Source organism: Cicer arietinum, chromosome 5 (assembly GCF_000331145.2).
Source record: "Cicer arietinum cultivar CDC Frontier isolate Library 1 chromosome 5, Cicar.CDCFrontier_v2.0, whole genome shotgun sequence".
In the NCBI taxonomy this organism is placed as follows: Eukaryota; Viridiplantae; Streptophyta; class Magnoliopsida; order Fabales; family Fabaceae; genus Cicer; species Cicer arietinum.
The window spans coordinates 71,970,571-71,998,104 of NC_021164.2; the positions used below are offsets into that span (position 1 = coordinate 71,970,571).

Consider the following 27,534-nt stretch of genomic DNA (forward strand, 5'->3'; position numbering starts at 1 on the left):
TTGTCATTTTATAAATATAATAGATTTTTTATACTATCAAAATCAATGTATAAGTAAAGATGAGATAAATAATATATATTGATAAAAAAATTATGAATGGAACATATTTGACTTAGTTGAAATTTTGAACCCTCTATTTTTATTAATTCACGACATTGGTTCATCTATTTTAAAAATTGACAGTTTTGGTTAATTTATCATATTTTTAACTAAAAAGTGACGATTTGAGGTATTTTAAATAATGTGATATATACTTTTATGATATAAAATTATTTAGGTGCATTAGTTATTCATATGTCTTTAATTAAATTTGTAAAGTTTAAAGTTAAGTTTTTATGGTATTTTTATTACGATTTTTTGAGGTTAATCATTTTACATAATTGTAACATATGTCACGTCATTTAAATCATGTCAAATTGCTATTTTTAGTTAAAAATTAGATGAATTAATCAAAACTATCGACTTTTAAAATAAGCTAAATATCACCTGTGGTCCCTTAATTTAATTTCAGTTAACATTTTAGTCCTTTATCTTTTTTTTTTCTTTCGATTTAGTCCTTTATTCCTAACAATATCAAATAAAGTATGAAAATATAAGTTTGTTTGAAGATTTGCGTTACGAATTTGATGAAATTTGTATTATGTTGAAGAATATAATTAATTTTATGAGTTTTGTTTGATTTTTTGTATAAAAAAGGATAACATTGTTGAAATTTTAAAACATAAAATATCAAATTGTCACTTAAAATTAAAATAAAGGACAAAGTCGGAAAAAAAAAAAATAAATGACTAAAACGTTACCTGAAATAAGTTAAGAGACCACAGATGTAATTTAACCTTTAAAATAAGGGGACCAAATTCGTAAATCAGTAATAAATAATGTGACTAAAACTGCAATTAAGCCAACATATTTTATAAGATGATACTACTAATAATCTAAAATAGTAATAAAATATAACAATTTGACATGGGACTCGAGTGATTGATTTTGAATGACGTGAAATGGTAATCGAACCAATAGAGGTGGAGTTTGATTGTTTGTTTTGGCCGAGACCTAGACATTGACAACAACAAAAGGGATCGATTTAATTGGTTTGAATTGATTTTTTTTGTTTATCGAGTGATTTGTTTGATTCTTACATTGCTACTTATGATGATGAACTTTTTAAAAAATAATCATTGTTATATTAATATTGTTAATAATTGTGCTCATAGTATGAGTTTTTTTTATCATTTAATTAAAAAAAAGAACAAAAAACTATACCAAAAGTAAAAACTTAACATCTGACTTATTGATTTATTTATTATAATGTTTCTTAACTCATTTCTTTTAATCAATATTAAATCTATATTGTAACAATGAATTTTTATGTGATACAATTATCATCTCATGACAAATACTAAAGTGGAAGCGGTTAAACCCCCAATTATTCTTTAAAATAAGAAATAAACTAATATAAACGGTGACCATGCATGTTTGATGAACAAAATAAGATAGAGATATGATAGGATAAATAGAGTAAGACAGATTACATGTTAAGATAAAAAGTATTGTTTGATACACAACAAATAACTAAATGATATGATTTATATTGTGATAAAATGACAAATTTGTCTTTATAATCTATTTAATTTTTTTCTTTCAAAATACCATCAAAATAATTATTCTCCATTAATTTTTTTTTGAAACATCAATCAAAGTTTATTATTAGTAACTATATATAAAAACAATTAACATAAAACTCAAATATCAAATATGACAGAGAAAAAAGGCAAATATGAATCTAACAAAAAAAAAAACAATCGAAAATTAAAGTTTATTTTTTCAACCTTTGAATATGAACACAATCATAAGTTTTATTCTATGTAAAATAAAATAAATCAGAAAACAACCAAAAATATCAGGACAAATATAAAAATAGAAAATCGATCAAACGTCAACAATCATAAAATCAACAACAGAAAATAATCACAAAATAAAATTAAAAAATTATTTTATCAACACAATAAGAAGATCAAAATAAATTAAGGTAAAGAGGGGAAAAGAGTAAAAAGAAATGGTACTTTGAGAGAGGGCTAAGTTGAGAGTAGAGAAAATGAGTAAATATTTATTAACGTGAGTAAAATGACAAAATATTTATTAACGTGAGTAACGGATATGTTATCATAACCATCATACCAACTCTTAAAAGATAGAAAACTTATAAATTTTTTTTTTTATCATATATTTGACGTGCCTCGATAAAAATAAATAAACATATATTATTATGTTATATATTTTAGATAAACTAAATAATGTCATATATTATATTTAAATAATATAAAATTGTTCATGTGATAAAGTTATATTTATTTTATGAACAAAATTTAATTTAATTTTGATTTGTTTATAATTTTTTTGAAATTATATTAATTTTTAAATATTTTAATTTTAGATATTTTTGCAAATTTGTTTATTATATAAATAACAAAAGTATCATAGTGATAAAATAATATATTATTTTTAAAAATAATTTTTTAGTATTTAATTTTGTATTTTTGTTGTTTAATATACATATCTACTTTTTATTATATTTTAATATTTATATTTTTAAATATATTTTTATAATAAAATGAAAATTATTTATTATCCCGTCTTTCAATTTTATAGCTGCTAAATAAATGAAATATTAATAACAATATATAAATGCTAACATTATAGTGGTTAGCATTTCCATTATTATTATTATTATTATTATTATTATTATTATTATTATTATTATTATTATTATTATTATTATTATTAAAGTTAAATAAATTTTTAATTTCTATAATTATATTATATTTTGTTTTTAATTTATTTAATTTTTTTAAACAATATTTTTTTTTTAAATATTTTCAATTAACAATTTTGATAATTGTTTTTAAAATTAATTTTGTGCATCAAATGAGTTTTTGAATGATTTTTTAATTATATGTATGTTTAAAATATTATAAGTGTTTTTCTAACAAAAATGTAGAATTTTTTTAACAAAAAATGAGTTAAATATAATTTTGTAAGTTTTTAGCGATTTAAAATCAATATTTTATTAAAAAATTTAAATTTTTTCAACTATTTTTTATAATATTATAAATATGAATGCAAGAATTATTTTAAAAATTTTAAATGATACACATAAATCATCTAAAAAATAAAAACCAAAATTATTAATTAAAAGCATTTCAATAATTATTATTTTAAAAAAATAAAAATAATAGAAATAAAAAACTTATGTAACTTTTATTATTATTAGTTGGATTTCGGGTAATGGTGCAAGTTGTTTTGAGAAAAGCAGGAAATGAGTTTTAAGTACGTTTAAGTTATTTGCAAGAGAACGTGGCACACTCCGAAAAGCACTTAATTTCGCGACAAAACCCTGAATTTGGTGATGGAGCTGTTCTCCTCTCTTGCGCAGTCTTCAACCTTCTTCACTCCATTTCGCGTCCACTCTTCCAACCCTTTTTTCACCATAACACCATCTCGATCCTCCTCATTCATCCCTCTTCGTAAATTCATCACAACCCGAATGGAGGCCCTAGCTAACACCGACAATGCAAAGCCCAAAGAAGCTAAACTCTGGGGTGGAAGGTTTGAAGAAGGCGTTACTGACGTCGTTGAACGATTCACGGAATCCGTTTCTTTTGATAAACAGTTATACAAACATGACATTATGGGTAGCATAGCTCATGCATCCATGCTCGCTCATCAGGTTTTCATCATTTTTATTAATAAACCAACTTTACTCTATTCATTTAATTAAATTCAATGTTTGTTTATATAAAGAATGTTTTTTACTGATTCTTAAAAAAAAGTGATTTTAGATGTTATGCTATAGTGGTTTGTACTGCAATAAAGGCTATTTGACAACACTCGTACTGAATTTGTACTAAATAGGGTAACACGGAATAATAGCAATTTGTTCAAATTCTGCAATGCTATAGTGCTGTAGCTGCTATTGGGAGATTATTTGTTAGAGTTTTTTAAGAGAAACAGAAGATATTGTTTTGTGTTTGTTAAGTTTATCCCAGTGTAAATCAATTTAAAAAACTAAAACAGTTTCTCATTTGAAGCAAATTTTAAATTATTATCAGATTCTCAATTTTTTTAGAAATGTACCAAAGGGATGAAAACTTTCTTAAGTGATTAATTTAAAAAAAATGTTTTTTTTACAGAAAAAGCTATAACAAATGGACCCATAATCACTCACTGAATAGTTATGAACACTTTTTTTTAGGGTTTGATCACAACAAGTGATAGGGACTCAATTATTGAAGGTTTGAGAGAGATTGAGAAGCGAATTGAGAATGGGGAGTTTAATTGGAGAGCTGATAGAGAGGATGTGCATATGAACATTGAAGCTGCACTTACTGATATGATTGGTGAACCTGCTAAGAAGCTACACACATCTCGTAGTAGAAATGATCAAGTTGTTACTGATTTACGCCTCTGGTGTCGTGATGCCATTGATAGGATTGTGGCTAGTATGAAACAGCTTCAGGTTTCGCTTCTTAAGCTGGCTTTAAATAATCAGGGTCTCATTGTTCCTGGTTATACTCATTTGCAGCGTGCACAACCTGTTTTACTACAACACCTTTTGCTTGCTTATGTCGAGGAGGTATGCTCTTAAATTTAATTGATGCTTGATCCAAATTTACTTTCATGCAAACTTTAAATTGTGTTAATGTTGCCTTGCTTTGATACACATGATTCATGGAAACATTTTCTGAAAACACATTTAATGTTATGGATTTACTCTTTGTAAAATGAGCAATTTACTTTACAATGTAAAATGAATATTCTCAACCGTTGATGAGAAAATCAATGGATGATTATCCAACACATTTTTTATTTGTTATTCATGTGCATGTAACCTCGACCGTTGAAATTAACAGTTGAGACTTGAGATTGCTTATTTTACCTTATAAAGTTAATTGTGTACTGCAGTCAAATCCTAATATCATTGTTGTTGACTGTTGTAAAAGAAGTCCATGCTTTCCAATTTGTTTATGAACACTTGTGGAGTAAGCAATTTGGGTTTGGGGAATCGTTTTTTATATCATTTGGTTTTATTGAGCCTTCTTGCAGATTGAGCGTGATGCTGGTCGTTTGATTGATTGTAGAACTAGGATGAATTTTTGTCCTTTAGGGGCTTGTGCATTGGCGGGTACAGGGCTCCCCATTGATCGATTCATGACATCAGATGCATTGGGATTTACAGCTCCCTTGAGGAATAGGTATCTTACTTTTTACTTGTTTGAAATCAGTACATTTAGTTGCACCACGCTTGTGATTAATGTTAAATATGTGAATGTTCACTTGCATCCTTTTTTTCCTGGATAACTGATTGTATGCTGTCATATTTAATAGTATCGATGCAGTTTCTGATCGAGATTTTCTACTGGAGTTTCTCTCTGCTAATGCCATCACAGCAGTGCACCTTTCTCGACTTGGTGAAGAATGGGTATTGTGGGCTTCAGAGGAATTTGGATTTATCACCCCAAGCGATTCTGTTTCAACAGGAAGCAGTATAATGCCTCAGAAAAAGAATCCAGATCCAATGGAACTTGTTCGTGGTAAGTCTGCCAGAGTCATAGGTGGTTTGATGACTCTTCTCACATTGTGCAAAGGACTTCCCCAAGCTTACAATCGCGATTTGCAGGTGGTTAGATAATCAAAGAAGAAAGTTAAACTTTTCTTGCCTTGCATGTTTACTGTGCAATTTTTGTATTCATTTGTTTTCTTTGAACACTATTTATTCGAGATTCATTAAAAAGGGTTGCTTTCTGTTGTAAGTAGGAGGACAAAGAACCAGTGTTCGACAGTGTTAAAACTATTCTGGGGATGCTTGAGGTCTCAACAGAGTTTGCAATGAACATTACTTTCAATCGGGAGAGAATACAGAAGGCTTTACCCGCTGGTTATCTCGATGCAACAACACTTGCTGACTATCTTGTTAAGAAGGTAAGTCGCATTTAGCCTTCTCTCTCTAAGCATTCTGTTCATAATAAAATTTATGAAGTGAAAGCATGATAACATCAAGCTGCATGCCACTGAACAAGTTCAGATTTCCCATAGGTCCTGTGTCTTTCTCTTACTCCTTTCCTTTTTAGTAAGAAATGTGTATATGTTTTTGTTTCATTGAGAGGTGAGAGCAAATATAGATATGCTGCATTTTTCACAGGTTGTAGTCAACTGTGAAGACACAGCATTGTGTATTATTATTATTGTTATCTGGAATTATTTGTGACTTTGGAATTATGTCTTCACTTTTCTCTTTATTCTGCAAATATGCCACAAATTCTTACTCCTTTTCTTTCACATTCAGGGAGTGCCGTTTAGAACATCTCATGATATAGCTGGAAAATCCGTTGCCTTGTGCACATCGAAGAAATGCCAACTGCCGGACTTGAGTCTCGATGAGCTGAGAAGTATAAATCCAGTATTTGACAAGGATGTGTATGAATTTCTTGGGGTAGAAAATGCAATCCAGAAATTTATTTCTTATGGTTCAACCGGGTCTGCTTGTGTTGCCGAACAACTCGATTATTGGATAAAAAAGCTTGAAATTAAGTGAAAGATTATCCTTGATGCCATGAAATTCTCATCATGTGAGTGAAGCTGTTTCTTAGGACTTAGAATAATACACCTTTGCCTACCAAATATCCTGCTGCATATTTATTTGAATAGGTTAAGTTTACTGAATATTTGTCATTGTATGAAATTTAGTCAGGCTTATCAACCGTAAAAACAAGTCAAGGTTACTGAATGGGTAGTTTCAGAATCTCAAGAAGCATGCATGCCTTGGAATCCTGAGCTTCTTGCGTCATACATTACCCCTGTTGTTGGACAGTAATTTCTTAATGAAATAAAGTATGTTTTGGTTGCAATGTGTTAAATGAGAAAACAAACTTAAATAATTTTTTTAAATGGATCAACAGATTTCAAATTTTATTTTATAAATAGCATTAATTATTTAATAAAAAATAGCATTAATTAATTTAATAATCAGTATATTTTCTTATTAAGTTAAATATTCCCTTCATCCACAATATACGTCAAAGTTAGCACTTTATTTTATACTTATTAGCACTTCATATTATGTCTATAATTCATTATTATAATATATTAGAAATAAAAAAAAGGGGTAATAGAGGGGTTTTCTAATTTTATTTTCACTATTTGCTTTGAATTCTAAATTTAAAATAACGGAATGTCTAAATTTAAATTATTTTGAGAAATATAAAATCCTATAATAACATTGTAAAAATTAATCATGCCCACCTTTTTTATAAAAAAAAAAATAGGGGATGTTTTTATTAGATCTAATTCCGGAAATTATACTACACAACATAATCTAGCCTTGTCTTGTTGCTTATCCAGCAAGACCGTCGTTATACGTTAGCTCATTTGTTTTTAATTTGATGGTAGATGAGCATTCAATTTCATGTTTGTTCATTTTTATTAAATCATAGATTTTAATAGTGTAAAATACACTATCAAATTCTAATTCTTTTGTAGTGTATCAAGGGATGGGTGGACAAAATTGGAAAGGCAGATAAATATTTTTCTTATTTTATCTCACCTTGTATTCAACAAATGAGATAAATTTATTGGTGTCAAGAAAACATAATTAATTATTTTATCCATCACAATACAATTAACGTAAAACAATAATCTCAATTTTAAAATAATTTTTTTTGTCATTGTATCATTTAATTAATCTTATTTGTATCATTTCTAATACATTTTTTACTATATATTTATTATATTGATAATAAATTAATATTTAATAAAAATATGATTTTTTTTTGCTAAATTGCATCTACGATCCCTTAATTTAATTTCAGTTAACATTTTAGTCATTTATCTTTTTTTTTCGCGGACTTGATAATTTATTTTAATTCTAAATGACAATTTGATATTTTATGTTTTAAAATGTCAACAACATTATCATTTTTTATACAAAAATTTAAAAAAATCATTAATTTTTTTTAACAAAATCCATAAAATTAATAATCATCTTCAATATAATACAAATTTTATCATGCATAACTCATTCAAATAAACTCATATATTCATCTACAACATCAAATAAAGAATGAAAATATGAGTTTATTTAAAGATTTAAATTATGAATTTGATTAAATTTATATTTTATTGAAAATAATAAATTTTATAGATTTTTTTGAATTTATGTAAAAAAAAAAGAATAACATTATTGATATTTTAAAATATTAAATTACCACTTAAAATTAAAATAAATGACGAACTCAGAAAAAAAATAAAAAATTAAAACCTTAACTGAAATTAAGTTAAGGGACCGCAAATACAATTTAACATTTTTTTTAATATACGCAAAATGATTAAATTTTTCAATTATTTTGAATAAGAGACTACATAAAAGATGCAGATAGACAAACTGAAAACTTACACAATTTATCCTCATATATAGGGTAGAGAGACAATGTTAAATAAGATTTACATGTCTCGACGGATTTTTAGAACAAAATTTCCTAAATAATGAGATAGGTATTTTCACATACTAGTTCATGGCACGAGCAAATAATAAACAAGAGATGAAAATTAACAATGTAAATCGCACTCGACAATTCAGCATTGACATGAATTTTCAAAAACCAGGAATAACAAAGATATAATTCCAGCTCTTGTATTATCCCCAGAAAAGAAGACTGGGTGTGAAAAATGAGAGTTAATCAAAGTTATCTTTCTGTTGAATTTCTTAGGTAAAGAACATCAGCTGCTTCAATAATGGCAGATACCAATACATTTGGCTAGCCAAAATTACTCTTTCCTAGCTGGTTTCTTCGCCTAGTCCAACCTCATTCAATTATTTTCCTGAGTTCCGATATTGTATGTTTCAGTTTCAATACTTCGGTTATTTTCTGCCGAGGATGACATTGGATCCTTGGTAACAAGGTGAATTACTGGCTTCTGAACCTTCTTTTTCCTGCCTTGCTTTTGAGCATCCAAATTACCCTGCAATCAAATTGTCCTTTTGATTAGAAAGCAAGTTGGAAAAACTGCAGCACATGCAAAATTTAAGTTGTATATTATGGTTTTAAGATTTAGGCGAATCTCAGCCAAATCATTAATTAAAATAGGTGCCAAATGCAATTAAGTATTTTTCTGATAACTAAGATCAGAGTTTTGGGATGGAGATTACCAGTGAGTTCTGAATGTCACACAATGGCTTCTTTTTGGGCCCCTGGTTGTCACTGCGACTAGCAGGTTTTTGAACAAGTGCACTCTCTAATAGTTTGGCACATTCGGATGCAATCACACCCCCATCTTTGTTAGCGCTGCATTCTGAATTCTCAGATTTTAGTGATTCGTCTTCTGCTAGCGTGTCTAGTTCCCTATTTGTGCACTTAAAGCGTGTGCAGCCGCATGATGGTCCACAGCTCCCACCAATGGATCGGCATTTGCACTTTGTAGTCTTGCACAAGGACCTTTTACTGCAAGAACAGCACAGCCCTCCACCTCTTCTCTCCTTCTTAACATTTTTTTCATTTGAACTGCTCATTTCGGGGGTAGCCATTTGTGTCGTGTCATTACTCTCTTCAGAAAAAACAGGATGAACGAGGTCCTGCTGATTAGAAGATGTCACAGTTTAAGAAATTAGCAACCTATTTTACTTGTACTTCTTAAATAAATATGTTTCTCCATGATAAATTTCTTGTTTCAACTTTGAATCATATGTATTATACTAATATAGTTCTCAATTGATGTAAATGGCCCAAACCTGCTTCTTATCCCTGGAGTCATGTTTCTCCTTCCGCAATTGTAATTCTTTAAGTAGACAACCAAGATTATTTACTTGTTCCTTTAAATCTTGAATATCATCAAAATCCTTCTCCGGGCTGTCAAGGTCTTCTTCCTGTAACTGAGACCTTGAAGTAACAAAGAAGAGAGTTGAAACACGACATTAAATTAAAGCGCGAACTATGGTACTGCCAGCTCATAGAAGTCGAGCACTAAATACTGCAAAATTTAAACCAGTAAAAATTCACCTTAATTGTTCCGGCCTGTGCATCTCAATTTCTTCTTTCAGCTGTGCAATCTCTGCAGTCATCCTGACCATACAAGCTGTTAGAATAGAGGACCCCTAAATTAATAAAATTAGTATGCAATTCACAAAATTGTGATGATGAGGATACTCTTGTAAGCAACTTTGTGACATACCAAATTTATATTTTAAAAGCTCTCTTAGTATAGGGAAATTATCAAGTTATAGTACTGGCATACTCAACAAATGAGACATTAAAAATAATGTTTCGCAAAACATATATTGAGAAAATGTCAAAGTACTGATGTATTATTGAATCAGTGTTGAAATTTTTGATTCATGGTATGGTATTTGTTTATTTTTGTCGAATGCAAGGTTTTCCTGGTAATTACTGGACCACCAATAAACACCACTAATTTTAGTTTCTTCCCCACACCAATCAAATTTCATTCCAAATTTCATTTGCATCAAAACCAAATGCGCAAGCTACTAATACCTCAAATATTTGAGGAATGTAGAGCAACATAGCTATAATTAAAATGAAGATAAACAAAGTAGCACCTCTAAGTCTCTAACAGAGTTGCTGAAAGAATACAATACTCTATGTTATTGACAGTTCCAAACGAAATATACACCAGTGTAAAATAATCATCGCAAAATCTAACACAATTATGCTAACATTTGTAGTTCAAACTATTAAATAATTTTTTCCACTGCCCAGCAATTAAAAGCTTGTGATGCTACTAACAGTTATTAAAGTGTCTCAAAGGACATATTCCTACCTTTATTAGAGTAAAAAAGGATACATTTCAACATTGTAAAAAATCAAGCATGCAAATAAACACAATTACTACCAGAAAACAGCATTTAGCAATACCAAAATAAAGTTCAGTGCTACTAAATCCGGAAATATGCATATGCATTACTATTTAAAAGTGAAGCCCAAAAATCAAATTTGTTGAATAGCAGAGTCGAACTTTTTAAATACTAATAAAGACTGGCCATAACTATAAGGCAAGGACAAGGAAGGGAGTGACATCAGACTTACTTTTCGATCTTGGATTCATATTGAGAACATAACTTGTGCAACTGAGTTGTGACTTCAAGTTCATCCTCAGCATCCTGCACCAACCAGTTTTGATGTTTTAATATGTTGGGCCAACATATAAATAGACCATTGCAACAAAACAACAATCAAGCCCATGCAATACACATTACCAACAGAAAACTAATGAAGTGTCTGCCTATCGAACTAATGAAGTGACTGCCTATCGAACTATAATTATGGTAAAATCATATGTTGTTTGATCTTACACCCAATCAGCAATTACGGCAGATTAAAAAAAATTACCTGAATTACTTGACCATTTTTATTTTTTGCACCTACATGAGAAATAGCAAAGAAGAAAGGGAATGTAATTTAACAGGGCAAACACAAGTTAGAAAAATTAATATTCAAACCAAACATGTATTCAAATCTTCTAACCAGATGATCGATTAAATATAACTTTTCGAGTTGCTATCATATCTTTTAGACGTTTGGTAGCAGCGGAAGCTTCCTCAGTCTTCCGTTGCAATACCTAGTGAAAGAAAAATGAGAGAAAAGTTAGGTCTCTAAGAAATATAACAAGTGGATAGCCACAAACTATTTTAAGCATCTCATTGAAAATCAGCAAACTCATTCAAAGTAATTCAGGTAAGATACACTTAACCATTTTAAGCATCTCATTTGAAGTCAGCAAACTGTGAGCCTTGATTTCATTCCTTCTTCTCTCCTTCTTAAGCTGATGATGCAGTTACAGATTTCAGTATAATAATTATACTAATCCAAAGGGAATATACTAGTCCTAGATACAAGGACAACGGCTAGATCAAATTACACTGACAAATTACTTGAGCATTGCTACACATTATCAATCATCAAATCTCAGATATGTAAGAGAATGTTGAAAACATACCTGAAGAACTTCCTTTTCCAGTAAGGCCTTACATAATCTGAATCGCACGGACTCTAACTTGATCTTACATTGAAGTTGAACCTATATGTAAACACAAATTGTTAATTCCAAAGCTAAAGCAAACTTGGCAAGAACTAAAGCAACACTAAAACAAATGAGTACACGTAACCATATTCACCTTATGAGCCTTCAAATTCTGAATCTCATACTGCAACTGCTTAGTTGATTCATCTGCTTTTTTCCTATGAGTTGAAAATTGGGATTGAGATCCCAGTTTTTTCTTCAATTCTGCAACCTGCAATAATGCCACATAAAAACACACATCACAATTTTACCAAAACATTTTTCACTCTACCACTGCAAAGTGCAAACTAATGTTTACCTGTTCTTCAAGTAAAGTCAGCTTCTGAAGATAATCTTTCTTAAGCTTCTCAACCCCATCATTAGAAGCGGAAGAATCATTTCCTTTTTCTTTCCTCAATTCTACAATTTCCGTCTGCCAAATTACACAGCACCAATAAATAACTTCCTCTTCAACGATTTCCGTTCTTCAAATTTCAATCTAGAGTAATATACTAACAACTTCTTACTATAAATCATTCATTTTATTCATTTATAGCAAATTAGCACTTACTTCAATTACTTTTTGAAATCAGCAAAATCTGAATCAAAATCCCTAGATTGAACATGTATTTAGTAATAGGGTGAAGAAAATTAATTTCGAATGAATTGATCTTGTAAAATTAATTTTAACTAAATTAAGTTGAATGTAAAGTGATTCGTTCAACAATAATTTTGAGTGCAAAATTCAGGTTAAACCAAACATGGACTTGAGTTAATCCGTTTCAAAAATTTGAAAACGCTTCGGTACAAAATTGAAGAAACCTATTAAAAAAAAACCGAATGCAAACACTGATGTTAAGCAAAGTAAACTTGTCAGAAATAAAAAAAAAATCTAATAATTCAAAGAAGCGTCATCAAGATCGGAAACAAATAAAAAAAAAAGAACGCGTAGTGAAATTAAAAACACTGACCAGATACGCTTTGTTCTGTCGTTCAAGTTCGCGAATCCTCTCCTCGTAATTTAGCTTTTCGTTTGCGTCCGAAGCTGGTGAATCGATCGGGCTCGATTGTTTGGATCGGCGAGTGGCCTTCTTCATGATTCTCGATTGAAATGGGAACGAACTTGTTTTTTAGTTTCAGTTTCAATGGATGCCAAAATGGATCAATTTTGAACAATGCTTTGAAGCCGCTATATAACGTTCATGTGTTGATTCGGCCAAGAAGATAACCAATTATGAAGTGACACGTTAGTGATGTAATTGAAACCCTATGGAGGGAAACCTGGTTGATTCAAATGTCTGAATCTATCTATACTTTTGTTTTGTTTTTTAGAAAATGAATCTATATTTAAACAAATAAAATAAAAATTAATTTTAATCCAATTATGCATTTAAAAAAATGTAAATGATCATATTTAATTTATTCTATATAAAAATTTAGGTCTATCGTCTTAATTATCTTCAATAATTAATAAAACAGTTTATTAAGAATATAAAAGAAAAATTATATTATATTAAGGGAAAATTAGTTAACATTTTTTATGTTTTCATTTCATAAGACATGAAATAAATTTGCTTATGATTAGTTTATAGAAAAATAAAAATAAAAACATCATTTTTCAAAAAAAGAAATTGCTTATGATTCAGTAATATTGGGCTTATGATAAAACCTTAATAATAATAATTTCAGTAAAAAAAGAATATCTTGTTTTAGTATAAAAGTAGTGACAGTTTTTTAAAAATTGGCAAAAAAGATAATAAAACTTTTAAGAATATTAAAAACATTTCAATTTTTATATCAATTTTTATTTATATTCTGTTTTTCAAATAAACATTGACTTATTATATAATATATTTTATTAAATGAAAATATATTATACTTCAATTTGGATGTAAACAAAAATAAAAGAAAAAGAAAAGGGAAAAAGAGATATAAAATCTGCACTCTAGTTATCTGAATTAATTTAATAGAAAAAAGGATACAATATATTTTTATTCTTGACAAATGACAAGAATAAAGTTAACAAATTTGCTACTTACACTCCTCACTTTGCTACCCACACTCTTATTTTTAAATAAAAAAACATAATACCCAAATTACCTTTGCATATTTATAATATTCTTTAGCTCCATTTATCCCTTCATCACCATTCTTAACCACTCAAAACTCACATATCACAAAATCATCATAACTCACCCATCATATTTATTGTTCTGTTTTTGAGTTCGTAAATTTTTTCAAAATCTGAGGATGTTACGTGAACTGAGTTCACGAACGTTGTAACATTACGTGAACTAAATTCAGGTACGTTGTAAAATTGTAAAAATCTCATATAGTACGTGAATTAAGTTCACGTAAAAGTACGTGATTTAAGATTGCGTAATTAATGGAGTTTGAGACTCATTAGTGGTACGTAAACCCAGTTCACGTACATTGTAAAATTGTAAAAATCACAAGTAGTACGTGAATTGAGTTCACGTAAACGTACTTGAACTGAGTTCACGTAAACGTACTTGAACTGAGTTCACGTAAACGTACTTGAACTGAGTTCACATATATTGTAAAAATCTCATGTTGTACGTGAACTGAGTTCACGTAAACAACGTACTTGAACTGAGTTCACGTACATTGTAAAATTGTAAAAAAAACTCAGGTAATACGTGAACTGGGTTCACGTAAACGTACTTGAACTGAGTTCACGTAATTGTAAAAATCACAGATTGTACGTGAACTCAGTTCACGTAAACGTACTTGAATTGAGTTCACGTACGTTGTAAAATTGTAAAAATCTCATATTGTACGTGAACTGAGTTCACGTAAACGTATTTGAACTGAGTTCACGTACATTGTAAAATGGTAAAAATCTCAGATCGTGAATTGAGTTCACGTAAACGTACTCACGTAAAAGTACTTGAACTGAGTAAATGTACTTTTAAAATTACCAAAATGAAGGTTATGATTTTGATGATATGAATGAAGATGTTGATGAATAAGAAAGTTAGGGTTTTGAAGATGAAGATGTAGACAATAGATAAGGGCAGTTTGGGTAATTAATTTATTTTTGAAAAAGAGGGGTGTGAGAAGTAAAGTGAGTGGTGTAGGTAGCATTGTTGTAAAGTTAATTTCAACATGAATAAGAAAATAAGTAGATAAATAAAATTTTAAATAGACTTCATTTATCTCTACCTAATTTCTCTTTTCTCAATTTCTGTAAAAACAAACACAAATTCCTGTATAAACACAGACATAACCTAACATCTAACTTTTACACAACCAAAATCAAAGTATTACAACTTACTATTAATTAGTAAAATTTAGATTAACAATAAAAGAAGTGTTCGTGTGATCCTCTCAATCCTCTTTTGCAAACTATCACAGTTATAGAGAAGTACTCTTTACAGAGAAGATTTTATTTGATGCTCTTTGAGTATCACAATTATGCATGCGATATCAAAATAGTGCAGATAATTTCATGAGCATTTGAATGAGATAAAACATGTCTTTTTTCAATTTATCCAGTGATTTTAAGCTCGTAATTAAGCCATAGGAAAGCATCACATTAATGATGCCCAAGAGATTTGAAAAAACTAATCATATCAGTATAAAATCAGGTGGCACATTTCACTTTACTGCACATGATAGATAACAAACAAAAACTTCAAATTTAAAAGTCCATGACATAATATGCAAATATTGAACGATACATTACTTCCTATAGAGAGAATTTTTTTTTTGGCAAAACACGTCTAGAAAATAAAGGAAAGTAGGAAACTATACAAAATTTTCATCTTTATTTACAGTGAAAAATGTGGCAGCTTTACATAAAATATATATCCCACTTCAGCAGAGGCTGAGCATTGATATGCCCCCAGCAGATGATTTGAAGAACTTGGAAAACACCTAAAGCTGCTTCTTTTGCCTTTCATCTAAAACCTTCTTGAGTTCTTGAGCAAAAAATGCTTAAACAAACAAGGTGTAAGAACAAAAAATATAAAAGCAATTCATCTATGTCCCTGTTTATCTGCTGCAGACAAGGGAAAATCAATTTCCTAAACATTAAACTAGTTGCCTATGGCCTTTTGGGTATATATACACACGTCACCGTAAAGGGTAACAAATGAAAAACATTAATCAGCGTCTGTTGTTCTCTTTTTCATCTTGTGTTCTCTTCTGTCGAGGCTTTCTTCTATCTTCAAAATTTCCAGGCTCCTTACTGACAGATTCATCTGACTTACCCGCAGCATTCCTGTCCCAAAATGGCACACTACCATTGGATGATGTTGCCCTACGCATAACTCTTGGTATTTTTACCGGTGAGTCTGCCTCCACAAAATTACGCTCTGCCTTGGGGACAGAGGCAGCATATTCTGGTTTAGATGTGGGCATTTTCTGTGGTATATTCATAGTGACATTTTGTTCATGGATGTTGCTAATTTGTTTCTTGAGTTTGGAGACTTTCGAATTCTCTGATTGCAAGGAAGGTGGTGGTAGACTTGGAACAAGTATTATAGTGGATTTCCGCAATTTCTTTTTCTGATTACCATGGGCATTCGATTTGACCTGGGATCATAGTGCACTGTCACAAAATTAGTCCATTGAAACCGCTCTCTTTATTATTTTTATTTAGTATCTTTTAGGCACCTATCCTTGAATACAAAATAGTGATATTAAAAAAATTTAGTGAGTGATATGCTGACTAATTGTTAAATGCATTTTTTTTACAAAATTTAAATGAGGTTTACTTAATTATAGTAAATTTACAATTTCTCTATTTCACTATAATTATGGTAAAATTTACACAAATATTCGTAACAAAAAAAATATTAAATTTAATTGTATTAACATTTTAAGGCATTAACAGTCTCTCATGCTATCTATGAAAGATAACAAATAATTATATAATATCTTTTCATTTTTCATTAAAAGACATGAATAATTTTATCAGAAAAACCATTTATGATTAATGAAGTACTAAGAGTATTGGTTTTCTAATCAAAATTGTATTACTAAAGATTATTTAAATTAAATAAATTTGCCAAATGCGAAGAAATGTATTTGTAAACAAATGCTAACAAGTGTAATAAGAGTATTAGTTCCAGTAAAAATAATAATAATAACAGTACTGACTTTCTAATCAAAATTAGAAAAAACAAATTATTGAAAATTATAGTTTTTGAAATTACTACGAATGCATGGAAATAAAAAAAAAATATGAAAGAAGTTTAGACTTTTTAGAGGATGATGACTAATGAGCATGCACCTGTGTATTTCCTATGTCAGAGAGAGGTTTTCTGGGGCCTTGATCATTGGTTGCCTCGGCAAGCCTATCAGCTAGTGCTCCCTGAAGTAATTCTGCGCCTTGAGTAACAAGAAGTAATTCAGATTGTATTGGCTCCTGTGACTCATTCAAGATTGATGTTTGGTTAGCACACTTAGTTGCTAGGCAACTGCAAGAACTCCCACAGCTATTCCCCATAGCTTTGCACGAGCATTTTGTTGTCTTGCACGTTGAGCTTTTGCTACAAGAACAACAAGTATCTGATTCAGTTTCTCCTTGTGCACTTCCAAGTCTATTACTTAAATTGTTTTTGAAATCTTTTGAACTGTTGATGTTTGACTGATTACTTCCCTTTTCTGAAAGCCTGCTCTTAGATTTCCTTTTCCCAACCCTTAATTTTCCTGATTCTTTCCACTCATCATCTGTTTCCTCCACATCATAGCCATCTGATTCTGTCTCATCACATGTATCCATGTCCTCCATTAGAAGGGTAGACTGACGGAGTTCCTAAAGGTAAAATAAGTAGCAGTGAATTTGCAGGCATAGTAATAGTTGTATGAGAGCTAGTAATACTAATATAGTAATATTTGAGATCTACCTGCTTGCGCAAGTCATCATTGTGACCCTCAACATTCAAGTCAGAATATTCTGAGTATCTTTTCAAAGTTGCACTCTGCCATAGTTCAAAGGATATGGGAAAAAGGTCTTTTTAAGAATAAAATACTAAATAATTGAGGAATCAAAGTGCTAAATTAGGTGGGATAGTGCTTCAATTCTATATAGTGCTGCTAAAACTTGTGGAGGGGGAAGATTGACAAGTTATTTACGTACTAAAGCTTCATCTAAATGATGCTATACAGGTAAACACACAAACCTGCAATTTCAGCTTATGAGTGAGCTCAGCATTTATCTTTTCCAACTGTCGAAGTGAGTAGCTTAACCTTACTAATTTTTCTTTTAGATCTCTTATTTCCATGTCTTTCTCTCTGCAAATTACTTCTTTATCTCGCAATGAACATCTGAGATTAAAAAAAGAAAAAAAGCCAGATCGGAACGTCAGCCATATCATCACAGAGGGAAATTGTTTCCATTGCTTGTGATTTAATACATGTTGCTTTCAGACTCCAGTTTAAATTAACAAGATATAAGGTAAAATCATGGGCACATGCAGATAAGTTAATACCTGGAGGAAGATGCTATGTTGAACAAATAATTCATCAAATTTTTGGCATCAGCAAGGGACCGGACTTGATTCCAACGTCCTTTGCCACTGAAAACCCGTTCGGACTCTTCTGCCTCTGACAACTGGGATGCCATAGACACTAGAGTTGTGGAAGAAGTAGAAAGCATGTTTCCAAGGGCGAAAATCCTAGAATTTCTCGCACCAGGAGACATTGATATGGGGCAATCACTACATTAGCAACCAGTCAGTGTTAGTCAAATGTAGATTGCCAATGAAAAACCTCGAGATTACATTATATAATTATTGAAGGAAAAAAAGAAGGTAATTCAAAGGCATTTCACCTGGTATTATTTTGCCTCATCAATTCTGCTTCTTCCTTTAGCCTGGTCATCTCCTCGGCCATTTTAGCCCTCCTGAAACGAAAAACAATGATTACATGATCTAATGACAAGAGCCCAAATAAAGATAATATAAAAGCTTGAATAAAATGTAGAGTAATAGTAATTCTCAGCAGAGAACTTTAAGCTTCACTATACAACTGTCACACCAGTTACCCTATAGCCACTGGGTATCCATTATTCTACTCAATTATTATGTTCTAGATATATTGCAAAAAATTAGCCAAATTTAACATGTAAAATGCATAGACAACACAAGTAGCATTTATAAAGGAAATACTAAAAGAATATTACAGTGTCTGTGAAACACACACTTAGTAACTTGTAAAGCCAATAAATTAGTAAATAATCAGTCCAAGTTTTCCTATCTATTAGACTTGTATGGAGAAGGTATAACAACCAAATTCGGCATACAAAAAATACATACAAGGTCGAATAAATCAACATGCCTGATTCGCTAATACATACTTGATGCCTACGTAAAAATGGTAATATAACAATATAACCTAGATTTGAAATTTCTTAGTGATATAAAAGGCATGGGGTTTCCAACATCCTAGCCTTCAAAATTCAAAGTTACGCTCATAAATTTAATAAAGCACCCACCTAATGATTTTAGAAAAATCTTAAAGTAAAGGACACATACTCTCTGATTTGACGTTCATATTCTGCACGTACTTCATGCACTCGGACAGTGACTTCAAGCTCATGCTCAATTGCCTTCATCAAAACCTTTTAAAGAGAAAAATGTTAATGAAGTGGCAGATACCAAAACAAAGACATCCACTCATTATAGCACGCACAAAACTATGATCCATAGTCTAATCAGTATGTCAAGAAGTGAGAGGTATAATCATTAGAATGAACACCAATGTTTAATAAGCAATTTAATCCCCTGTACTATTTAAAAAGTCATCATAAAGTTACCGCTACCTGAACTCCAGGACCATTTCCACCTCCAACACCTGTGTATAAAACAATAAATTGCCAGTTATTAGTAAGTTCACAAAATATGAAAAAGAGTTATATGGCCCAATAAATCTCCTAACCCATAGTTTCACGTGAGGAAGCCCTTCGAGATTCCAGAAGTTCTTTCAGCCTTTTTGTAGCCAAGGAAGCTTCTTCTGTCTTCCTTTGCAATACCTGCGATAAACATATAAAAAAGTGGGATGAACAGCAAAAAATAGACCACAGCAGCAACTGATGTAAACCAACTCACCATCTTTTGTCTCTGATTCAAGGCTAGCAACTTATGCATCTCGTATTCATTCCTTCTGCCTTCTTTCTTAAGCTGGTTATGAATCAAAATGTGCATCAGAAGACTTGATATCATCATTCATGAATAAATAATTTGTTGAACGAGTGTTAGTTAAAGAGTCAATGTATAGATGAGACCAGAATCTAATGGAAAATAGAACTTCAGAAGTTAAGAAAAGATTACCCTCTCTAAAACCATAGAATGGAATAATAAATGACATTGAGATTGTTATTCAAGAGGTTAAGGGAATTCTTCCCGTGTGCATTTACCTGGAGAACTTCTTTTTCACGTGAAACTTTCCATAACCGAAATTGTTCAGTTTCTTGCTTAATCTTATGCTGAAGTTGAACCTACAGAAAATAAACAATTAGTAATGCCCCAAAAGGATTAAGGAAATGACCACTTCTGCAGTGTCACTGCATGGTCAGAGAGAAACTATGTATTGGAACTTCGTAAAATCACGGGAAATTGGCATTGAGACACGAGAATGGACAATTCAACTCGAATCCAAACATGTTATAAGAAAAGTTTAACTCTGGAAATACAAAGTGCCACAAGATAATTGCACCTTTTGGGCTTTAATTCTTTGGATCTCATCTTGAAGTTGTTTCGTAGCCTCATCACTATTTTGTTTTTGTCTCAAGATTTGAGCCTGAGCTTCTTGTTTTTTCTTCAGGTCGGATACCTGAAAACCAAATAATCAGTTTATGGCATTGAGTAGGCATTCAGCACTAACACATTCCAAATAACTGATCACCTGTGCTTCAAGAGCATTCAACTTTTGAAGGTAATCCTGCTTTAACTTTTGAGCACCGTCATCAGAGGTGGATGAAATATTTGTGAGGTTGAACTTAAGATCCTCGATTTCTTTCTACCAACAATATACATAAGCTGTTATTACACTATCTTTCAAAATGAATGAGAACCTAGAGATCATATCACAGACCAATTACCTGCAAAATTTTCTTTTCATGTTCCATCTCAAGGAGTTTCTTTTCATAATGATGCCTGATAACTGAAGTATCAGAATTACTGTACAACTTCATTTCAGCCTTCAACCATGAGAAAAAAAAGTAGAGACATGTCAGAAAGATAACCACATCCCCACAAAACATGTAATACAGTACAACTAGATAAAAACAACTTTTACCTCCTTTTGTTCTAGTTTCTTATCCAATTCTTTGAGCTCTTTATCCAACTTTTCTTGAAGAGATGAGTGTTCTAGCTCCTTCTCATCATCTTCCATATCATCTGTAAACAAATTATAGATGTTCAAAACAAAATATTCATCCTTATTTAGGATGAAATGCCAATTTACATCCTAGGAAAATATAAATAAATAAAAGCAGTATTTAGAAGTCCAAATATTTGAAGGGAAGCCTTTATGTAACAGTTGAAATGGTGGCCATGTGACTAGGAGATCACATATCCCAATGGTGAGAATAGTTTCTTGTTTCTTGTAATTGCAAGAGGATGACACTTCCCTGAACCCAACATAGCAGCAGTTTTCTGACATCAAGTTGCCTTTTTTTAAGAATTTCAAATGTTGCAGCGGTATCTTTTAGAACCCGTGAAGTCATCTTAAAAATTTAATAGCTGGACAATTTTCAACCAAACAAATAAGGCGAGAGCAATATTTTTAGCATCAGCCACAAGCATTGATATCATTCTCAATGAATAGTTATGATTATCTCAAAATCTCTTTCTCACATCAATTTTATACATTCTCTCCTTTTCTACTATCTTTCTTCCTTTACCATCACATTTCCAACCTTTTCTCTCTTCCCTTTTTATCCTGTTATTCTTAACATTGTTCTCTGAGTATCATTTTTACTCGATAAAATATCACTATACCGCAATACTTCAATAAATCAAATTTCCCAATGTATACCTGGCAAGTCCACAGCTTTGGCATTACAATCGGATGAAAACTCATCACCATGTCCATCTTCATCATAATCAGTACAATCAACAAAATTGCTAGAACTCATGGATTCTGGAGTTTTCAAATGTAGCAATTCCCTTTCCAGAACTTGGATCTTTGACACGTAAGATTTCACTAGATCATAATCCTAAAAATCGATTCAGACCATCTTTAGTCATGCATCCATTTCTGAAAATTGTAACCACGCATTAACAAGGACTTAATGCAGTCAAACCTGATTTGAATTTGAGTCAATCTCATCCCATGATTTACCATTTCGAACTGATTCTATTTTCAAAATCAGTCTGTCTCTTTCAACCTAAAAAAAATTTCAATACCTTAAGTGAGACCCAAGCACTTGAAATAAAAAAACACAAGGAACTCAGCATTTATTATAACTGAGGAGGGAAAACATAAAGAATTAAAAGAAGACCTGGGCATCGAGAGCACGCTGTACTAAACTCTCGGAAGTTACTTGCTGTCTTTTAAGCTCCTGCTTTAGTTCTGCATTACTTGCTTCAAGTAAGGGTATTTTGTGTTTAAGAATCTGAGAAATTGAAGAAGAAAAAATCAAAGGACATCAGAAACATTTAAACACTTCTGACACTTTCTAAATTAAGGATGTACCTGAAGCTCCTCCAATGGTCCACTGGCATCGCCTCTATAAAATAGAAGTTCAGCTTGTAACTGCTCAATTTGATTCCGCATTGTCTGCACTTGAGCAGCCACTGGATCACGATTAATCTGAAACAAGAAAATTCAAAATTATAAATAAAAAAAATAAAAAAGGCAAACAATCCTGCCCAGAGAAGAGTGATATGGCAAAGTGATACACCGCTTACGGTTGCCTTGTTCTGAATGTTGCGAGCACGATTTGAGTATTTTAAAGTGTTCAATGTCTCTTCAGCATTTGAGTCAGCAGGACTAACACATGCTGTAACATACCCAACAAATAAGAAAATACATGTAATGATAGAGTACCAAAATATGACAAGTCTCTCACCATACCTATCATCACTGTTTTGCTATTTCCTCCAAGAGAATCCTACACATACATCATCCAAGTACGTGTCATGGTAAGATATCAATTTATGTGGTAGAGATTTTATACTAAATACTATAAAGCTTTTAGTGACTTAAGTCAGTAATACATTCTACCCGTGTGGGACTTGTTTTAATGGTTTTTATAGGTCAAACAAAATAACGAGGCACACTCCAACAATGCGTGAACTCGTGAGTAAACTTTAATATGTAAGATGTGCTTTTATGTTCCATTGTAGAGTATATAAGCAATAAAGCATACGACTTGTATTACTCAAATAAAATTTGCACAAACCTGCAATAGTCGTGTTAATTTGCTATCCCGGTATGGCACATGGCCTCCTTCTTTTCGCTTTTTTTCATCTCCCAAAGCACTAATTACATTTCCAAGAGCCAATAAACCCTTGTTGATATGAATTCCTAATCCATGAATAATTGATTATTAAATAACAGAGAGCTAGCACCTACAAAGAAATTAGCTAGCAGCAAAAAGGACATTGTTAATTGACTCAGTTTTCAAAATTTATATTTTAACAATTCTATTCCTAACCCTATAATTATGTTGTATTGTTGTCAAAGAGAAATACCTTCTTTTAAACGCATGCCATCTGCACCAGTTCGTTTTGCACGTTCAGAACCAGCTAGGTCCACTAAATGAAATTTGGCACATAAGATATCATCGCCCTTCTTTTGCTCCATAGTGATTGTGAAAATAGCATGTGAACGACTAGTCAAACATATGAACCAAACAGTTAACATTACTACAAATTAATATTCATTCAACATTTTTCATACTTATTAAGTCGGTATCAAAAAATTAGCCACAAATCCAAGAATTCTGTATTTGACAAACTACATTTTACCTTGATTGACTATTCATGTTAGTACTCCCAGTGGCACGTGACAATGAACCGCTTGAGAGATATGATGCCATTTCTTCTTTTGTCTTTACTTCAGGCTCAGTCACACCAGCAAGTGTTATTCCTCCGTTTACTGTTTCTCTGATTTGTATAGGAACTTTGTTAGGAAGAGTGGTCTTTACAGTAGATGCTACTTCTCCTCTAGAAGAATTGGGATCGAACAAATCATAAACCTCTTCCTTGAATATCTGTAATTTTTTTTAGCAGCTCAAATCTTAAAATTTCTGATCTCAATGGATAATTACAGAAAAAAATCAGTCATTCACCGATAACAGTGTTGCTCACCTCAATAAATGATACTCTAATCAAAAACTCTGTAGAGTCCTTCATAGTCTTAACTCTTTTGTATATATTTTCCATGACCTTCGGTATAATTCCATCACTACTTCCCTCTCCATTATAATTGGTACCCATTGAGTATGTTTTCCCAGAGCCGGTCTTACAAAAGATATGGGGAAAATACTCGATTACAATTCACAACAATACAAGTTGAGATTACAATCAATTAATATACAACATAATGCTCTGTTTATTTTGTGAAAACATTGTGTTTTTATTTTTTGAAATGTGTGTTCATTTTACCTTAATGTGTTGAAGTGAACAATACTAATGGGTAGAAGATGAAATGTCAGTTAATGAAGATGCATTTCCATAAGTAACAAAAATATTTTTTTTGACATTTTCATTGTTTCTATAAATGTAGATAATTGTTCACTTCAAAAGTCTTTTACCTTCTTAACAAATAAAATTAATAGTTTAAAACATACTTTACAAAATAAAAATAAGAAACATTTTCACAAAGTAAACGCCCCCTAAGTTTCTGAAATAAATTTTCGCAATCCTATGGCTTACATAACAAGCAACATTTGAAAATCATACCTGACCATAAGCAAGAACCGTGGCATTATAGCCATTGAAGAGTGCATCGACAAGCGGCGCAACACAATCATCATACATTGAAGATGAAGGTTGTCCCGTGCTACCATATACATAATCATATGTGAATGAATGAGACCCGATTTGCACCTATCAAACACATCAAAGTATCAAATCCATAATAACTTTTATAATTCAAACATAAGCAATCTAAAATGAACAATAACAAAATGAAATAATGTAGCACCTGTGGTTCGCCGGGAACAACAGAAATACAATCTGTGCAACCAAGGAGAAGCTCCGACGTGATGAGAGGGCGAATATTGACAGCAACTCGCACGCTTTGTGTAGAATCTGTATTCTCCATCTATAACTAATTTAACCTGACATGGGAACCCTAAAACCCCAAATCGAATGCGAAAATGAATGCTATATTGATTAATCGATCATATGATATAAATCTTCGAGCTGGTTAATTATATACTGGATTGTATAAAATAGAACGAAGATTGTCTGATGAGAGGTTAATTGCCTGTGAGATGATGAACGATGTAGATGGAAGAGAAGGGAGAATGAAGAAAGTGAGGAAATGAATATTGCTGAGGAGCGAGCGGTGGAGAAAGAAGAGAAGGAAACGAAAGGGGTTTACGTTTTTGGTTTGAATAAGGGGGAGTTTTGATTGAGAACGTGTGAGGTTTGTATTGAACTGCATGGGAGAAAAAAGCGCTATGGTGTGTAATTCAAATACCGTATATGAGCACGCGCGAGGCACGTGTAGCGGAAACTAATAATAATGGTGAAATGGTTAAACAATGTCCGACTAAATTACTAAATTTATTTCACCATTAATCTGTAGAGGTCTATCGTTTATCCTTAAATTTTATAAATAGGTAAATAAGATCTTAAAATTGCGTAAAGACAGTATAATTCTGTCTTATAATTTTTCTATTAATTTGTTAATTCTATTGATTTTGAACATATGGGATCTAATTTATTTGACTTTTAAAATAAAATTAAAATTTAATATTTTTTATAAAACCGAAGCTTTCTCATATTGCAATGACAATATCTCTAATTATATAATTTATTTTTATTTTTCTTTCAAAATTTCATATATTCTTCTTTTAACAACTACAAGTGCTAAGTTATTTCAATTTTTTGTTTCAAAATGATATTTGAGAATTTTGTCCAATAGTTTTATTTTCCACACGTCTCTATATGTTTCTCTATTAAGTAATTAGTTCCTTATCCGTATCAAGTCATATGAAAAAATTGCACTTACATATACAGTACAACTCTGAAAAAATTAGATTAATTAGACAAAAGGCATATATATATAATTATCTTCTAAAGTTATTATTAGTTGAAGCAACTCTAACTATAATTTTTTTCACAATGATATTTGATAATCACTAGATTTAAGTTTTCATCCATAAAAAAAGACAAATAATTGATTGTTGATTCTTTCATTCTCTATTATTTGAATATCATAGAATACGAAAAAGAGTGTATTATATAAAAGAAAGTTATTTAAATAATATAAATATTTAAAATCATAAAAGAATAATAAAAATATATTATATACTTGTTATCGCTGCAATGATGACATAGTTTCATTTTAAAAAATAAATAGTTTTAATTTCATTTTTAAATTTAGACAAATTAACTAATCGTGCTTTCAAAATAAAAAATGATTTTCTTTTTACGTGACAATTAGTTATTTGACGGTTAAACTCGTTACATAAAATACATAACATTTGTGTCAATCTCATTAACAGAAATAATACGTGATCTAATGTATTTTAATTTAAATTATTGCTTGTCTATTTCCAAAATTAAGAGAAAATATCAGACCTTGAAATTCATATAATAATTTAGTGTTTTCCTCGTTGAGGAATTATAATATTATATGAATTATTTTATATTTTTTAAATATTAGTTAGTAACATAAAAATTAAATAATTAATTATTTTTTGACAAATTATATTATTTATATTTTATAAAGATGAGTTAAATTCATCCAGAAGATTTTTATTAATTCATTCAAACATTATAATTCTTTATTTTCTTTCTCTTTTACTAAATAATATATCAAATCAACTTTATTTTTTTTTCTTCTTTTCTCATACTTTTTTTAACTTTTTCTCTTTTCTCTTTTTTTGTCCAGAGAGAACGCAATCCTAGATTATAAGATGAGAAGGTGACATGTTTCCTACGTGTATGTTTGTGAGATAGAGAAAATAGGCACGTGATTTGTGTCCTGGATGTGCATCGAAGGTGAAATTATACAAGTTGGATGTGACATATCATAATTTCTGCAATAAAATTAATAAATTTTTTACTTATATTTTTTTTTTCAAACAACACCCCTTAAATTTTTTTAAAAACTAAATAATAAAAAATAATATTATTTATTTATTATATTATTTAAATTATAACTTATTTTTTTATCTTCATCTTTTACTTTATATTTATATTTATTATTTTCTTTCAGATTATTTATTATTTTTCCTCCATTTTCATTAATTTAAAAAATATAATAAATAAATAAAAATATTTTAGATATTTCATTTTTAATTTTTTTTAAAAG

General features: G+C 30.5%; 3 protein-coding genes across 7 annotated transcripts; 1 reads left to right on the forward strand and 2 right to left on the reverse strand.

Moving 5' to 3' along the window:
- The first annotated feature begins 3,303 nt into the window (after positions 1–3,303).
- LOC101513178 (argininosuccinate lyase, chloroplastic) lies at positions 3,304–6,905 on the forward strand. Of its 2 annotated transcripts, XM_012716243.3 has the most exons (7): positions 3,304–3,727; positions 4,253–4,633; positions 5,104–5,252; positions 5,386–5,677; positions 5,815–5,979; positions 6,344–6,626; positions 6,745–6,905. In XM_012716243.3, exons 1-6 carry the CDS (start codon positions 3,407–3,409, stop codon positions 6,590–6,592), a joined length of 1,557 nt encoding a protein of 518 aa, XP_012571697.1. In that variant the 5' UTR covers positions 3,304–3,406; the 3' UTR covers positions 6,593–6,626; positions 6,745–6,905. The 2 variants fall into 2 exon arrangements, with proteins under 2 accessions (XP_012571697.1, XP_004501649.1); XM_004501592.4 differs by having other exon boundaries at positions 3,305–3,727; positions 6,344–6,905.
- Positions 6,906–8,661: 1,756 nt separating this feature from the next.
- LOC101512646 (kinesin-like protein KIN-4C) lies at positions 8,662–13,254 on the reverse strand. 2 transcript variants are annotated; one of them, XM_004501590.4, is made up of 12 exons: positions 13,038–13,254; positions 12,386–12,499; positions 12,182–12,298; positions 12,004–12,084; positions 11,758–11,829; positions 11,532–11,625; positions 11,397–11,428; positions 11,094–11,167; positions 10,050–10,112; positions 9,782–9,929; positions 9,203–9,628; positions 8,662–9,015 (listed from the first exon to the last, which is right to left on the reverse strand). In XM_004501590.4, exons 1-12 carry the CDS (start codon positions 13,161–13,163, stop codon positions 8,863–8,865), a joined length of 1,500 nt encoding a protein of 499 aa, XP_004501647.1. In that variant the 5' UTR covers positions 13,164–13,254; the 3' UTR covers positions 8,662–8,862. The 2 variants fall into 2 exon arrangements, with proteins under 2 accessions (XP_004501647.1, XP_004501648.1); XM_004501591.4 differs by having other exon boundaries at positions 9,203–9,625; positions 13,038–13,251.
- A 2,584-nt stretch (positions 13,255–15,838) lies between these two features.
- On the reverse strand, positions 15,839–25,629 carry LOC101511893 (kinesin-like protein KIN-4C). Of its 3 annotated transcripts, none has more exons than XM_004501587.4 (27): positions 25,192–25,626; positions 24,948–25,094; positions 24,354–24,506; positions 24,012–24,256; positions 23,736–23,875; positions 23,444–23,568; positions 23,116–23,152; positions 22,950–23,041; positions 22,735–22,851; positions 22,541–22,654; positions 22,343–22,426; positions 22,075–22,255; positions 21,334–21,434; positions 21,137–21,235; positions 20,941–21,054; positions 20,752–20,868; positions 20,453–20,533; positions 20,145–20,216; positions 19,975–20,068; positions 19,859–19,890; positions 19,572–19,657; positions 18,869–18,940; positions 18,528–18,755; positions 18,219–18,363; positions 17,943–18,017; positions 17,327–17,851; positions 15,839–16,626 (listed from the first exon to the last, which is right to left on the reverse strand). In XM_004501587.4, exons 1-27 carry the CDS (start codon positions 25,309–25,311, stop codon positions 16,198–16,200), a joined length of 3,825 nt encoding a protein of 1,274 aa, XP_004501644.1. In that variant the 5' UTR covers positions 25,312–25,626; the 3' UTR covers positions 15,839–16,197. The 3 variants fall into 3 exon arrangements, with proteins under 3 accessions (XP_004501644.1, XP_073224385.1, XP_004501646.1); XM_004501589.4 differs by having other exon boundaries at positions 16,459–16,642; positions 25,192–25,629; XM_073368284.1 differs by lacking the exon at positions 17,943–18,017 and having other exon boundaries at positions 25,192–25,627.
- Positions 25,630–27,534: the final 1,905 nt, after the last annotated feature.

Bases quoted from the DNA above. Each gene is read 5' to 3' on its own strand.
- LOC101513178 (XM_012716243.3), top strand. From the start codon at position 3,407: ATGGAGCTGTTCTCCTCTCTTGCGCAGTCTTCAACCTTCTTCACTCCA. The intron at 4,634-5,103 runs GTATGCTCTTAA...GCCTTCTTGCAG, and splicing joins TGCTTGCTTATGTCGAGGAG to ATTGAGCGTGATGCTGGTCG. The intron at 5,253-5,385 runs GTATCTTACTTT...CATATTTAATAG, and splicing joins ACAGCTCCCTTGAGGAATAG to TATCGATGCAGTTTCTGATC.
- LOC101512646 (XM_004501590.4), bottom strand. From the start codon at position 13,163: ATGAAGAAGGCCACTCGCCGATCCAAACAATCGAGCCCGATCGATTCA. The intron at 12,500-13,037 runs GTCAGTGTTTTT...GTAATTTGGCAG, and splicing joins GACAGAACAAAGCGTATCTG to ACGGAAATTGTAGAATTGAG. The intron at 11,626-11,757 runs GTTAAGTGTATC...TTCTTTCACTAG, and splicing joins CAAATGAGATGCTTAAAATG to GTATTGCAACGGAAGACTGA.
- LOC101511893 (XM_004501587.4), bottom strand. From the start codon at position 25,311: ATGGAGAATACAGATTCTACACAAAGCGTGCGAGTTGCTGTCAATATT. The intron at 24,507-24,947 runs GTATGATTTTCA...ATCTTTTGTAAG, and splicing joins CGGTTCTTGCTTATGGTCAG to ACCGGCTCTGGGAAAACATA. The intron at 22,655-22,734 runs GTACATCCTTAA...TCAATTTCTCAG, and splicing joins GACCATTGGAGGAGCTTCAG to ATTCTTAAACACAAAATACC.